Source organism: Desarmillaria tabescens, assembly GCF_030435595.1.
Source record: "Desarmillaria tabescens strain CCBAS 213 chromosome Unknown EV420scaffold_7, whole genome shotgun sequence".
Taxonomy (NCBI): Eukaryota; Fungi; Basidiomycota; class Agaricomycetes; order Agaricales; family Physalacriaceae; genus Desarmillaria; species Desarmillaria tabescens.
In genome coordinates, this window is record NW_026848306.1 from 1,125,033 (window position 1) to 1,137,752 (window position 12,720).

Genomic DNA, 12,720 nt, shown 5'->3' on the forward strand with positions numbered 1-12,720 from the left:
GTAGTGGAAGAGAGGAAGCGCGAATTGCTTAATGTGGCCCGAAGGTCGGAGTCCGGCCCGATCCTCCCGCAATCCAAGCACGTCCAAATACTTTGTTCCCACCCTCCTCAACGCCAACGAAAAATCTCGCCGTCGTCGTCGACATCATCAAGACCCAAAACTATCCATCATGTCGGTGAGTAAGGCATCCTTTCATGCGATTAGGCCAGACCATGTCATTTTGGGTGGAAAAATGATGTGGAATGGGATGGATTGAAGGATTCAAACTTGGATGACGTTTGGCAGAGGAGGCATTTTGCTGATATTCTGTGTCCAGGAATCTAACTTCAAGCGCTTCGTCGAGGTGGGCCGTGGTGCGTCTGATTAGACTTATATTTTATGAACGTTGTTTTGATGATCCTGCTAGTGGTCTTGCTCAAGTCGGGCCCCAGCGCTGGTAAGATTGCAGTCATCGCTGAAATAATTGACCACAACCGGGTGCGTCGTGTTCCTATCCCAACTTTACGATGACGCTCATATGACGCGTATACAGGCAATAATCGATGGCCCTACCACCTCCGTTCCCCGCCAGGCTTTCCCCTACAAGCACCTTACCCTAACGCCCCACAAACTCACCAAACTTCCCCGTGGCGCAGGATCAGGTATCATCAAAAAGCAGCTTGAGAAAGAAGCCACCGTAGCCAAGTGGGAAGGCAGCAAGTGGGCGACGAAGCGTGCAGCGCTTGAGCAGAGGCGGAAGCTCAATGACTTTGGACGGTTCGAGGTGCAGCTGTTGAAGAAGCAGAGACGGGATCTCGTCAGGAAGGCCTTGGCAAAGAAGGCATAGATGTTGATTTGTATGATTTATGCATCCATGCTTTATCCATGTTCATGCTGCGCTTTCCAATGCTACCTCTGAGTTTGGCGTGATTTCGGTTACTCGTAAAAGAGGGTTCAATTGTGGTAGCACGATGTGGAGTTTCCTTATTTCACGCAAGCAGTCGGCATCGCCATTGCTCATCGGGGAATGCTTTCGCTGGAATTTCGTGGTATGTATTTCAGTATTTGAAGATCAGAAATATTATGGGTTATAATGAATGTGCTTCTCGTGTGGGACGTATGTATGAGATGTCTAAGAGGTATTCGGGTGCCGTTGACACACGCTACAGTGACTCTGAGATCCACTTTGTACATGCGATCTACAAGTAGACACTGCACATTTTCTTGCCATTCATCATCAAGGTTGGTAGTCCAAAAGTGAACTTTCCAATGTATCCCATATTACATTAAGACGAAGATAGGTGGCCATAAAGCTCTAGACAGTGTGGTATACACGTATGGATAGAATCACAGTGCTCGTTGTCGCATACGGCTGCTAACAGTCCTCAAGCCAGCATACACTTTTCCGGGTGGAGATCCCAGAATAAGCGAGACAATAGCATCCCGGGCAACTTTGATATTTTGAAAGGATCCCATGATGTGAATTTTTCTACCAAATATGACTGAATTGAGTGTGACCAAAAGTATGCAGGGACTATACATACGTGTCTGCTAGAACTATACGTGTTCTACTAGCATTTTCGATTGTGAATTTTGTTTTGCCGTCTTGGCCCGCGATTCGGCCTGCAGGGTAGAAGGATGAGGACAGCAGAATTGGAATCGAGGAAGATTCCCACCAATGGCTCGTGAGAGATGGTCTCCGTGCAGGGTTTTCACATCCTTGATCTCAAACGAGTCGAGGTAGAGGTCATCAAGACGAAGAAGAGCGATAGCATCCTAACATAGCTTCAACAAGATGATCGCAGAAGATTGCCAGTACCCGTACATTAACATCGAATCCTAGCGCATAGGCTTTGACAAAGTCGGCGCCCTTCTGTATTGCCCCAATATCCTTGGTATGTTTTGATGTCTGCAGTCAAGATCAAGGATTGTTCGATAGAGAACCAGAACCGACTCACTCGTGCCTCGACACATCTACGTTGCACATTCATCCGTACTTGTAGTCCCAGAATTTCGGTAAGGGGCCCAAATATCAATACCCAGTCCTTTTTGAGTGGTGTCATCCGGTGTGGCGGTATAGGTATCCGCCTCGTTTCTGACTTGAGAGTTGTTCTATCGGCATTGGCAGGTAATGGCTCAAATGTTGGTGCTGCTGTGTGTTGGACTATGGGGGTGGAGTCGACGTCAATCATCAGCTCGTCATCGTCTGCTGCGACTGGGACGGGTCGAGCGTCGGGCATATCCTGGTCGGCACCTGCAGCCTTGGACTTTTTTCTGCCTATTTTTCGTCGGTTCTTTTTAGGTACAGCTGAGGTAGATGAGGAGGGTTGGCTTGCGTGAGTTGCAACCATTGCAAGCGAGGCGTCCGGCTGAATGTGTTCTGGTCCCTTTAAGTTCAACGTGCAGTGATGGAAAAAAATTAGGCGGCTTGGCTTCGGTGTTACATTCAAACAAATGACATCACGGGGATACAAACTCCTCAACACTTCAACCGCGTCTCTTGTTTTCCTACCACTACCTACTCGTAACAATTTTCGTAATATCGGATGGCTATATCTCGACGTCTCTTATACGCGATATATTTTCTGTCTTTGGCGTTCTTCACTAGCACTCTAGCGGCTGAATCTGCCTGGAATGGACATACCACGCCAGGATCAACCACTCCTGCTGCTTTCAGTTCTTTCTACATCCCGCCCGGCTCGAAATCTTATGATTCATCATCTCCAATGATTCTTTATCGTGGACACTGGACGGAATCCTTTCATGGCGACCATCACAGAGGATCTATCCGGACGACGAATGATAAACGCGCTGAAATCACATTTTCATTCACTGGTACAGGAGTCGAATGGTTTGGAACTGTTGGTAGGCATCACGGCACTCACGATGTTTATCTGGACGGAGTATTAGTGCAACAGCTCGATTCTTGGAGCCCTGTGTCGAGGAAGGGTCAAAGGATATTCAGCATATTCGATCTCGCGCCAGGGAAGCACATCCTGAAAGTCAAGAATATCGCTAAAGGGCTTAATCACGGTTCCCGTTCTGTTATGGATATCAACGCCTTCGTCGTTACTCAGAAATCTTTCTCGTCATCGTCGGCTACACCATCTGTACAGCATAACCTTCTCACACCTTCGCCTTTTCTTACCTTGATGGAAGACGCGCCGTCCATTACATCCTGGAAGCTCACTCAAAAGGGTTTGACTGGTGTCCATGCTATGCAACTGGCAGTAATCTCCAATACGCACGCGATCGTCATCGACAAAGTCGAACACAATCCTCTAGTTGTTGATGGCCACCCTGCTTGGGGCGCACTTCTCAATCTCGATAATCACTCTATCAAGCCTCTTCGCTTGAAGTCGAATTCCTTCTGCGCAGGTGGTACCTTCCTTCGTAACGGCGAACTGATCAACGTTGGCGGCAATCCGGTTGTTGAGGATCGCACTTCTGCTGCGGATTTCGGCGACGTCAATGGATTGCAAGCTATTCGTCGTTTCAAACCTTGTGATCACGAGTCTATAGACAACTGCGATATCCTCGAGGATCATTCTCGCCTTCGAATGGCCAGTTCCCGATGGTACAATACTGTTATTCGCATTTCGGACGGATCCGCCATGATAATCGGAGGTTCGAAGAAAGGTGGATGGATCAATAACGCAACCGTGAACAATCCCACCTTTGAGTTTTGGCCTCCAAAATCTATACACGGATCTCGTGGCATGCCGATTCATTCCCAGTTCCTTGTCGACACTCTCAACTCCAACTTATTTCCCATCGCGTTTTCTCTCCCAGACGGCAGAGTATTCATCGCAGCTAATCGTGACGCCATGATTTATGACTGGAAGACCAATAGGGAGCAGAGGCTTCCTCAGATTCCTAACGGCGTTCGAGTTACCTATCCCATGGCTGGTACTGGCTTGCTTCTTCCTTTGTCAAGTCAGAATGATTATACTCCGGAGATTCTTCTGTGCGGTGGATCCACCATCGATGATCATAAGGCTGCATACGGCATCTCTTCGCAAGATCCGGCCTCTTCGCAGTGCTCCCGGATGGTTCTTACGGACGAAGGGATCTCTGCAGGCTGGCAAGTCGAACTTATGCCTGAAGCTCGTCTCATGCCGGATGCTGTGCTCCTTCCTACAGGTCAGATTGTCATTGTCAACGGCGCTGGTTCCGGAATAGCCGGCTACGGCAACACTTTGGATCAAGTTGGAGCTTCCAACGCAGATCACCCAATCTTATCCCCCATCCTATATGATCCCCTTGCCAAACCTGGCGAAAGGTTTTCATCCGTTGGCGTGACAAGCGACATTGCGCGGCTCTATCATAGCGTGGCTACATTGACGCCATCCGGTAGTGTCCTAATTGCAGGAAGTAATCCAAACTTGGATCGCAGCGACGTGAAGTATGGGACGGAGTATAGGACAGAGTGGCTCAATCCGCCATACATGAATGGCCCCAGACCGTCTATCGACCAAATGCCGGGGCAGATACACTACGGCCAAAAGATTCGCTTGCGTGTCACTTTCCCAATCACAGGAACTATACAAGGTACGCGTGTTCCATCTATGCATGTATATGTCTTTTGACGCCTATAAATTGGAATGCAGTTGTACTAATGGATCTCGGATATGTGACGCATTCGGTTCATGCAAATAGCCGACTAGTATATCTGGAGGCGGCTATGGAAGGCGAATACCTTGTTGTCACCGGTCCTCCGAGGGAGGAGATATATCCTCCTGGTCCTGGTTGGATATACGTGCTTGACGATGGCGTTCCGAGCAAGGGCCGAAAGATCATAGTGGGTGATGGCAAAGATCCGCATTTCGACAAAGACGCGCTGGAATAGTAAGTCACTGTGCTCGTTGATTCCCAGTATTTTTCTTACGAGATATTTCATCAGCGTCTTGAGACACACAAAGAGCGTTTAAACGTTTAAGCATAATGGAATATCCCCTTTCATCTTGTTTTCATTTGCATTCTAGTCTTCGACCTTTTTTACTATACCGTTTCGCATTGCTATACCCTAGCCATACACTTTACCACTAAAGTAAACCCTCTAACCAACTAACCATGTAGTATACAGTTTTCTAGTTGACTTTGAACCAATCAGAGGTGGTGGTGGTGGTGGTGTTACCGGCGCCAGGTCCCAATAAGGAACGGCCGGGTCCACAGCCCTGACATGGCGAACCATGCGCTGTGGCTGCGAAGGCTCATACCGTTGTAATCACACTATTGAGTGCGTCTCGCGGAGTAGAGACTCTTCGCAGGGTACACGATTGAATGAAAAGTGATGGGGATGAGACAGAACATAGATAACAAAGCACAATCGAGCACGTAGAACCAGCTCATGAGACATGCGCATCAGTAATGACGGTGAAAGAACATGTGAACAAATGTGAAATACGTAACGGGAGAGTGAGACATGGTGCACGGACCATGGGGTGTATGGAAAGTTACAAGTCAGCAGCAATGAGAAGATATCGAGCACAATGGGGGCGTACGATTCATCCACCAAGGAACAAAGAGCCACAAACTGTAGGAACGAAACGCAAGCATCAGGTGAGCACAACAAACAAGGTCCGCTATTTCGCAGAACAGCGTGCCTGCAGCGATGCTCGAGCCTTAGCCCATGAAAACGATGAAACGGGAACCAAGAACGACGAAACAGGCAAGCTCCTTCGAAAAAGAGACTGCCTTTGCGAACGAAACACCGAGTACCACCAGACTGGTGAGATCCTTCGCGAAGGACACCACCAGCGGACAACAACCGAGTACCACTGCACAGGTGAGATCCTTCGGAAAGGACCCCATCTGCGGACGTAACCACTGCACAGGCGAGATCCTTCGCAAAGGACACCTCCTGTGGACGTAACCACTGCACAGGTGAGATCCTTCGTAAAGGACTCTATCTGCGGACGTAACAACGGAGCATCGGTGCACAGGTGGGATGTTTCGCAAAGTAGGAATGAGGGAAGAGTTATGGCCTAAGAAGCAAGGAGCGGAATCCGGACGCGCGACGGCAGAGGCAAAGAAGCATCTGGAAAGCGGATAAACGTGTCCGTACCAACGTATCCAGCACCGATGCAGCAGATTTTCTTGACTTGGACGGGAGCCATGATGAGAGAAGGACGGAAACAAGTAGGTGCAGAGTACATCGATGCCCTGCATGTATGCGCCATAGGATGCAGCTTTGAAGCAGTTAACGACCAGAACAGGTTGTCGAGATATTCCTGCTTTGGGGAGGGTAGCCATCATCGTTTACAGAGGGGGATTTCGCGTTCTCGGTGTTCGGAGACCGGCGAGTAGTCAGAGAAGAGACAGTAGACTTGGTTGCGAGGCAATGGTGCTGAAGGCTCCACAGACATTGTTAACGAACAAACTCTCCTTGGATTCGTTGCTTCGTCACTGGAGGACCCGTTCTTGCCGTACTTGATGGTCTTCCTCTCGACGAATTATTATTACGAATCTGGACGGAGATTTCCCTCAAGGGCTCCCGTTCCTCTCTAAGTCTTCTCGTGCCCGCCCATGGCTGCTCGTCCGCCTGCACGATGCTACTCCTTCCTCCCAACCCATCTCCACATCTCCCTCCGCCCCAAACTATCTTGTTGATGTGTTGTTCGAGTCCCGCTCAAGAGAAGCTGCTACCATTAGAGCGAGGGAAGGTCTTTAGAGTGCGCGTGTCATCGGGTGAGGAAAGCCTTTGCTAGGTGAACTGGCCAGGAGGATTAGTTGTTGAGAGAGGCTTCGTGTGCGCGTGCTCGGGTCGATGCAGAGTCCTCGATGACGGGGAGAAGATGGTGGTGGTGGTGCAGTGGTAAACGGCAAAGAAAGTTTATGTGGTGTATTCTCAAATCGGTAGATGAGAGGTCGGCAATTCGGCACAGGAAATTTAAGAAAACTTGTACTCCGCTTTCTTGCTTCCATCTGTCTTTTGCGTTCTCGTCGTGCCTTGCGTTGTGCATGTTTTGTCGCCGGCGTGGCCTTTCTCTATTTCGGTACTACGCCACTAACGCACGGGCGAGAGTAAAATCTGAGCTTTTAATCTTCAAGCCAACATTTGGCAGGGCACCTACGGACGCGGGGAAACCGGGGCCTCTAACTCATCAGAAATTCGAAACCTCGAATAATATGACATCGAATGTTATTGAACCGACCGTGGCGGTCAAGGAGCTCGGGGCCGTCGAGATCCAGGTCGAGCACTCAAAGGAGACTCCAATGGACTTTGAGGCAACTCAAGTCACGAAGGAGATTCAAGCTGAAACTTTGAACGGTGTTTCGATGGACGTGGGGAAGGATCCAGCAGAAACTATGGATACCGAGAGTCATGTGGGGCACGTTAGGACTGTCGAGGAACTAGGAGACGAGCCGGCTGTTGGGCCACCTCCGACCAAAAAAGTGCGGGTTGATAAGCAGAGCAGCAAGAAGGCCGACAAGAAGATGCGAAGGTTACGCAAAACCATGCCAGAGCATTGCTCCCCTGAGGATGTCCAGTGGCAAGATATTGTGACGCTTTTGGGAAAGGACGTCGTGGATCGTGCGATAGAATCAGAGACCGAGTTCTCTTCGCCATTCGAGAAATTTGAGGAGCTTGAAGTGAAGGTTGTTCATATGTGCTCTAATGGTACGTGGTTTGCACTTCGTTTAGATTATCGATTCTGAACCTTTCAACCGGTAGCAACTTCGTTGGCTCTTGCACCCGAATCAAAAGGCCGACCGTGGGTATTGGTTATACCCTTCTGTTTCCCTGGTGAAACAGTTCGTGTCAAGGTACATCGTCACGAGAGAATGCACTCGCTTTGCGACCTCCTGGAAGTTGTGGAACCCAAATTGGAGATCAGGGATGAGAGTTTGGTCAAGTGTAAGTATTTCAGGACGTGCGGAGGGTGTCAGAGTCAGGTGAGAATGGTTTTTGGGCATTCACTGGTATCGCCGTCTGAGCCGTGATACAGATGGTTTCTTATGAGAATCAACTGAAATTCAAAAGAGACGTCGTGATCAACGCGTACAAAAAATATTCAAGTAAGTTATCGCGTCGTAATTGCTACACAATATCTCATGCTACTATAGAACTCCCTGATTCTGAGGTGCCTGAAATTCTGCCGACGATCGGCTCGCCTTTGCAGTACGGATACAGGACGAAAATTACCCCGCATTTCCAATTGAAATCGAATGGCACCCCCGGTGATCCCTTTTGTATTGGTTTCAATGATGCCTCCAGACCGCGTGTGGTTGACATTGAGGTAAGTGGAAGTTTGATATACGGTCTCGTAATTGACCTTTCTTCTCAGGAATGTCCAATAGCTACTCCCATTTTGAACGAGACATTACCTATTGCTCGAAAGAAAATTCATGAGTGTGTTTTCATCCGTTTCCAGCCTGGAGTATCCAAGCTAACGTTCTTATCAGCACTCTTTCAACGTTCAAGAAAGGCTCAACCCTACTCTTGCGGGAGTCTCTAAAAACCGATGTGCCTCTTCCCTTATCTTCATCCTTGACACCTGATGAGCTCGCCGATGCGATGAACACCAAGATCTGCATTACGAATAATAATGCTTCAGTGCGAGAACGTGTGGACAACACATTTTTCGAATTTAACGGAGGATCATTCTTCCAAAACAACAATTCCATCCTTCCCACCTTCACAGAATATATTCGCGAAGCCATCTTTCCTCCTGACATCGTCTCGAAGCCGACTCACCTTATCGATACTTACTGCGGAGCGGGCTTATTCGCCATTACTCTGGCGCCCCACTTCGATATCGTCTCAGGTATAGAACTCTCTGCAGACTCGATAATGTACGCCAAGCGTAATGCACGACTCAACAACATTCCGTCGACGAAGTGTTCCTTCAGAAAAGGTGACGCGGCAAATATTTTTGACGTCGTCAAAGAATTCCCACCGGAACATACAGCGGTGGTTATCGATCCACCTCGAAAGGGTACAGATATGAATTTTATCAATCAACTGGTTGGCTTTCTTCCGCAGACGGTGGTGTATGTGAGCTGTAATGTCCATACGCAGGCGAGAGATATTGGGCTGCTCTTGAGGGCAGTGGAATTTGATTCGAGAGGGAAAAAGTATGTGTTGGAGAGCCTCCGTGGATTCGATCTGTTTCCTCAGACTTCGCATGTGGAGTCTGTAGCAGTGCTCAGGCTTTGCAATAAAGAACGTTAAGCACCTGAGGTGTTCTTGTCTTCCTTGTTTGCGCCTGATGAAACCCCGATAAGTCCGAGAGGAACCGAGAATAGCCGAGAGTGTCTGATAAGATAAAAAAATTTTGAAGAAAGTTTTCCCTGGCGATCGAAGCAAATTCATTCTGTCACCCACCATAATCTCCCACTTCCGCCCGACTCGTTTTGCACTCGAAGCGAAATGTCTCTCTGGAAATCTGTCGGTAATTGCATCCTAGAGGGTGTTTCGAGTGTTCCGGATCTCGATGTGCGCATGCTACTGAACGTTTTGTGAGTTGCTTGAAATTCTGACTCGATTTCTAGGCATCAAAGCTCACTATTACACTTGCTGACTCCCTGAAACCTGTGCCAGATAATGAATCATTGGTTTTTGGAGCTGTGAGCTTCTCTTCAACTTCAGCAAGAATATCATACCCAATTATCCTTACTCTTAGGTCACCACCGACCATATGCTGGTTGTCAGTTTCGAACCTTCAACGGGATGGTCCGTACCTGAAATAAAACCGTATGCGCCTCTCAGTTTGGATCCGATGAGCTCTTGCTTCCAGTACTGTACAAACCTCTTTGAGGGAATGAAGGTGTGTTAAACAGTGCATCTTACAAACGTACTGGTTTACTGACCCGGAGTCCTCAAACTGCAGGCTTACATGGGGCCAGACGGGAAGCCTCGTTTGTTTAGGCCAGACAAAAATATGGCACGTCTCGCGAGGTCTGCCGAGCGTGTTGCTTTACCCGTACGTCGTATCCCGTCCAAGTCGGAGATGAAATCTGCCACTGACTTGGGCTTGTGGCTCAGCCATTCAACACAGACGCTCTCCTGACATTGATCAAACGCCTAGTCATGGTTGAAAAGCGTTGGATACCCACTGCGGAAGGACACAGCTTGTATATCCGTCCTACTATCATTGGAACGCGTGCTGCTTTGGGTGTTGCCGCTTCCGATCAAGCGCTTCTCTACGTGATCCTGTCCCCTACGGGTCCCTACTTCCGTACGGGCCCCAAACCACTTTCCCTTCTTGTTGTGAACGAGAACGTGCGCGCTTGGCCTGGAGGAACAGGTGGCCACAAGCTCGGATTGAACTACGCGCCTGGGTTCCTTCCTCAGCGTATTGCCGCGAAGAAAGGTTACGATCAGATCCTATGGCTCCTTGGAGACGCAGTCACTGAGGCAGGCGCTATGAACTTCTTTGTTGTCATCAAGCGGGACGACGAAGATGGCGTGGACGTCGCCACTCCAGAGTTGGACGGTACAATTCTTCCTGGAGTAACCCGTATGTCCGTTTTGGAGCTCATGCAGGCACATAATGACGGCCGGACGAATTTGAACGGATTGCCTAAGCTCCATACACAGGAGAGAAAGGTAACTATGTCTGAGTTGAAGAAGTTGAGTGAAGAAGGCAAGCTACTGGAGGCGTTTGGAGTGGGGACGGCGGTCATTGTGGCACCTGTTGGGAAGATTGGCTATGAAGATGGTGATTTGACGTTGCCAGCCCACGAAAAAGGGTTAGGACCAGTAGGAGGCGCACTCTGGCGCAGACTGGTAGATATTCAGGAGGGCCGAGTGCAGTGGGAGAACTGGGGAGTTCTTTGCGAAGATGCTTAGAGTCGTATCGACAACTATATCTATAAAAAATCTTATTTGTTCATCTGTAATGTTTAGCGCCCTAGCCAATGGTTCAGGAATGGATTCTTCGATGTCTCAAAACGAGATCTACATGCGGAGATTGTCGCGATGTAACTTTGAGTTCCGAACTGACTTTCACCTCCGCGACCCACCTCTTTCCAAAACGATCAATCATGCATCTACTTAGTTGGCCTCGTTTATGTTGACACATCACAGCGGGCGAGTTGGAAGAGGCTCTGCATGGTACGTAGTCAATATCCCCTTATTGCCGTGTTTTCAAGTTGCATACCTTGTGGTACAACGGATCCGGTACCTTAGCAATGCCTTCGGATTCTTAATGAAGCTGTAATGATTGCCGTCGAAGATTTCCTTACTTGAGAGGATTCCACTGCTCCAGTCGCCTGATGAATAATAAATATCGTGTTTGACGCGACCATGTTCTGGGAACACGGTTTCCCAGCTTCTATACGGCGCGATCAGAAAATTTTTGGCTTGTTCTTTTGGTCCCTACTCCAGCTGTGGGAATATTTACTATCTGCGGCGTGGCGGCGGCAGATTCAGTAATCACTTATTGTAAACGACGATCCGGGCTTATCGTCAATTGATAGCGACATCCATAAACTTTGTCGACGATGTTCAACGGTACCGGTGTCGTACACTCTAATGCTTAGCAACGGCCTACAACAACATAATTTATCCAAAACGGTACACGCAGTTGCCCTTTTAACCCGGGCGAAGTTGGCCTTCAAGTTCAGAAGAATCCGTTTTTCAGTTTCTGTATTTATTTAACCGCAACAAGGACACTCGATTATTGGTTTTGCCCTTAGGTCCCTCCTTCTCTTTTGATCAGAGTCCATTTTCTGGGCCATCCAGTTTCTGCGGGTGTTTCGGTGTGTGATTTGGACGTGTAATACATAGCCGGCTCCGACAGGACCTGATCATCATCAAAGGATACTTTTAGGGCACTCAGGATACACAGTATAAACTGGTACACTAGCCATCAGCGCAAGTAACAACTTTTTCTCGTCACCAGTTGATTATGAATCTCCTATCACAAGCGAAACTTCTTTCTGATTCGTTCGAAATCGAAGAGACAAGGCTGGGAATGTACACACCGGTTTGTACGGGAATGTTCAGGGAGCCTGAAGGCCATGTTCAACAGCTCGAGAAGACAGCGAAAAGGCTGTCCTATCTGATTGTATATCTTGAACTGGTGTGCCCAATTTTGGTGTGCTCTATTATTGGTTTTCGCCTCCCTGGGTTCCACGCCTTTCTCGTGTTTATAGCGGGATTTCATTCCTTCGTGAGCTCTATAGCTTGTACCCCCGCTCCCTCAGGCTTCCACAAGGATACACCTTGTCCCCCATCTGCTCTCACATACACATAAAAATGGTGCACTCCTCCCAGACACCGGTGTTAGACGCTGTACGTTCTTTGGTAGTTGCTTATGCGTCTTCCTCGGGTTCAGCGTCCTTTACTAACGAACGATAAAACTCTCATAGTCTACAAAGCCTTTACTCCCTCCTCCGCAACGCCCAAGGCGTCGAGTACGCTCCATGGTATTAACTGTCTACTCGGACCAGAGTAGCTAAGGGTCAGTTCTCACTCGGTTTCTTAGCCAGCACAACGACCCAGTCGACACACAACTCCCGCTGATGAATTCCCTCCGTGGTTGGATGACATCGACATCGACACAGCGAAATCCAGGGTGCTCATCTTGTACATGGTAATACCAATTAATTATTCTCAGTGGTTCATCTCAATCATTTCTAATAGAGGGTTATTTTCTCGACGGACTATCATGGACAATGGGTTGAATATGCCCTATCAGATTCCAACTGACTTCGAAAAGATGCGCGTCTGGGAGACCAGATCTTTACATTTCCATTTGCAAGGCGTCGCCACAAGCCTGTGTGCTGGCT

The 12,720-nt window shown here is 48.6% G+C and overlaps 7 protein-coding genes across 7 annotated transcripts; 5 read left to right on the forward strand and 2 right to left on the reverse strand.

Moving 5' to 3' along the window:
- The first annotated feature begins 87 nt into the window (after positions 1 to 87).
- EV420DRAFT_1520262 (translation protein SH3-like domain-containing protein) lies at positions 88 to 1,014 on the forward strand. Its single transcript, XM_060472155.1, has 4 exons — positions 88 to 175; positions 317 to 353; positions 407 to 477; positions 533 to 1,014. Exons 1-4 carry the CDS (start codon positions 170 to 172, stop codon positions 824 to 826), a joined length of 408 nt encoding a protein of 135 aa, XP_060335138.1. The 5' UTR covers positions 88 to 169; the 3' UTR covers positions 827 to 1,014.
- Positions 1,015 to 2,384, reverse strand: EV420DRAFT_1520265 (uncharacterized protein). Its single transcript, XM_060472156.1, has 5 exons — positions 1,938 to 2,384; positions 1,805 to 1,888; positions 1,656 to 1,755; positions 1,524 to 1,602; positions 1,015 to 1,468 (listed from the first exon to the last, which is right to left on the reverse strand). The coding sequence occupies exons 1-5, from the start codon at positions 2,328 to 2,330 to the stop codon at positions 1,327 to 1,329; spliced, it is 798 nt and encodes a 265-aa protein (XP_060335139.1). The 5' UTR covers positions 2,331 to 2,384; the 3' UTR covers positions 1,015 to 1,326.
- A 112-nt stretch (positions 2,385 to 2,496) lies between these two features.
- EV420DRAFT_1520266 (copper radical oxidase) lies at positions 2,497 to 5,193 on the forward strand. Its single transcript, XM_060472157.1, has 3 exons — positions 2,497 to 4,530; positions 4,590 to 4,827; positions 4,883 to 5,193. Exons 1-3 carry the CDS (start codon positions 2,526 to 2,528, stop codon positions 4,908 to 4,910), a joined length of 2,271 nt encoding a protein of 756 aa, XP_060335140.1. The 5' UTR covers positions 2,497 to 2,525; the 3' UTR covers positions 4,911 to 5,193.
- Positions 5,194 to 5,439: 246 nt separating this feature from the next.
- On the reverse strand, positions 5,440 to 5,793 carry EV420DRAFT_1520269 (uncharacterized protein; the record flags this gene model as incomplete). Its single annotated transcript, XM_060472158.1, has 3 exons — positions 5,440 to 5,564; positions 5,628 to 5,676; positions 5,709 to 5,793. Coding segments are annotated over 3 exons (259 nt in total), but the record flags the coding sequence as incomplete, so codon positions are not given.
- Positions 5,794 to 7,440: 1,647 nt separating this feature from the next.
- On the forward strand, positions 7,441 to 9,157 carry EV420DRAFT_1264491 (S-adenosyl-L-methionine-dependent methyltransferase; the record flags this gene model as incomplete). Its single annotated transcript, XM_060467224.1, has 6 exons — positions 7,441 to 7,603; positions 7,658 to 7,878; positions 7,932 to 8,001; positions 8,050 to 8,222; positions 8,271 to 8,335; positions 8,389 to 9,157. The coding sequence occupies 6 exons, from the start codon at positions 7,441 to 7,443 to the stop codon at positions 9,155 to 9,157; spliced, it is 1,461 nt and encodes a 486-aa protein (XP_060335142.1).
- A 106-nt stretch (positions 9,158 to 9,263) lies between these two features.
- On the forward strand, positions 9,264 to 10,897 carry EV420DRAFT_1110223 (aminotransferase). Its single transcript, XM_060465875.1, has 5 exons — positions 9,264 to 9,421; positions 9,478 to 9,552; positions 9,609 to 9,752; positions 9,816 to 9,908; positions 9,971 to 10,897. The coding sequence occupies exons 1-5, from the start codon at positions 9,356 to 9,358 to the stop codon at positions 10,775 to 10,777; spliced, it is 1,185 nt and encodes a 394-aa protein (XP_060335143.1). The 5' UTR covers positions 9,264 to 9,355; the 3' UTR covers positions 10,778 to 10,897.
- Positions 10,898 to 11,712: 815 nt separating this feature from the next.
- EV420DRAFT_1110274 (uncharacterized protein) lies at positions 11,713 to 12,353 on the forward strand. Its single transcript, XM_060465876.1, has one exon. The coding sequence runs from the start codon at positions 11,838 to 11,840 to the stop codon at positions 12,183 to 12,185; it is 348 nt and encodes a 115-aa protein (XP_060335144.1). The 5' UTR covers positions 11,713 to 11,837; the 3' UTR covers positions 12,186 to 12,353.
- The last annotated feature ends 367 nt before the right edge of the window (positions 12,354 to 12,720 follow it).

Bases quoted from the DNA above. Each gene is read 5' to 3' on its own strand.
- EV420DRAFT_1520262 (XM_060472155.1), top strand. The intron at 354-406 runs GTGCGTCTGATT...TGATCCTGCTAG, and splicing joins CTTCGTCGAGGTGGGCCGTG to TGGTCTTGCTCAAGTCGGGC. The intron at 478-532 runs GTGCGTCGTGTT...ACGCGTATACAG, and splicing joins AAATAATTGACCACAACCGG to GCAATAATCGATGGCCCTAC.
- EV420DRAFT_1110274 (XM_060465876.1), top strand. From the start codon at position 11,838: ATGAATCTCCTATCACAAGCGAAACTTCTTTCTGATTCGTTCGAAATC.
- EV420DRAFT_1520265 (XM_060472156.1), bottom strand. From the start codon at position 2,330: ATGGTTGCAACTCACGCAAGCCAACCCTCCTCATCTACCTCAGCTGTA. The intron at 1,603-1,655 runs GTGGGAATCTTC...TCTACCCTGCAG, and splicing joins CCATCTCTCACGAGCCATTG to GCCGAATCGCGGGCCAAGAC. The intron at 1,469-1,523 runs GTATGTATAGTC...CATATTTGGTAG, and splicing joins CGTATAGTTCTAGCAGACAC to AAAAATTCACATCATGGGAT.
- EV420DRAFT_1520266 (XM_060472157.1), top strand. From the start codon at position 2,526: ATGGCTATATCTCGACGTCTCTTATACGCGATATATTTTCTGTCTTTG. The intron at 4,531-4,589 runs GTACGCGTGTTC...ATTGGAATGCAG, and splicing joins AATCACAGGAACTATACAAG to TTGTACTAATGGATCTCGGA. The intron at 4,828-4,882 runs GTAAGTCACTGT...ATATTTCATCAG, and splicing joins GACAAAGACGCGCTGGAATA to CGTCTTGAGACACACAAAGA.
- EV420DRAFT_1110223 (XM_060465875.1), top strand. From the start codon at position 9,356: ATGTCTCTCTGGAAATCTGTCGGTAATTGCATCCTAGAGGGTGTTTCG. The intron at 9,422-9,477 runs GTGCGCATGCTA...CTCGATTTCTAG, and splicing joins CGAGTGTTCCGGATCTCGAT to GCATCAAAGCTCACTATTAC. The intron at 9,909-9,970 runs GTACGTCGTATC...CTTGTGGCTCAG, and splicing joins CCGAGCGTGTTGCTTTACCC to CCATTCAACACAGACGCTCT.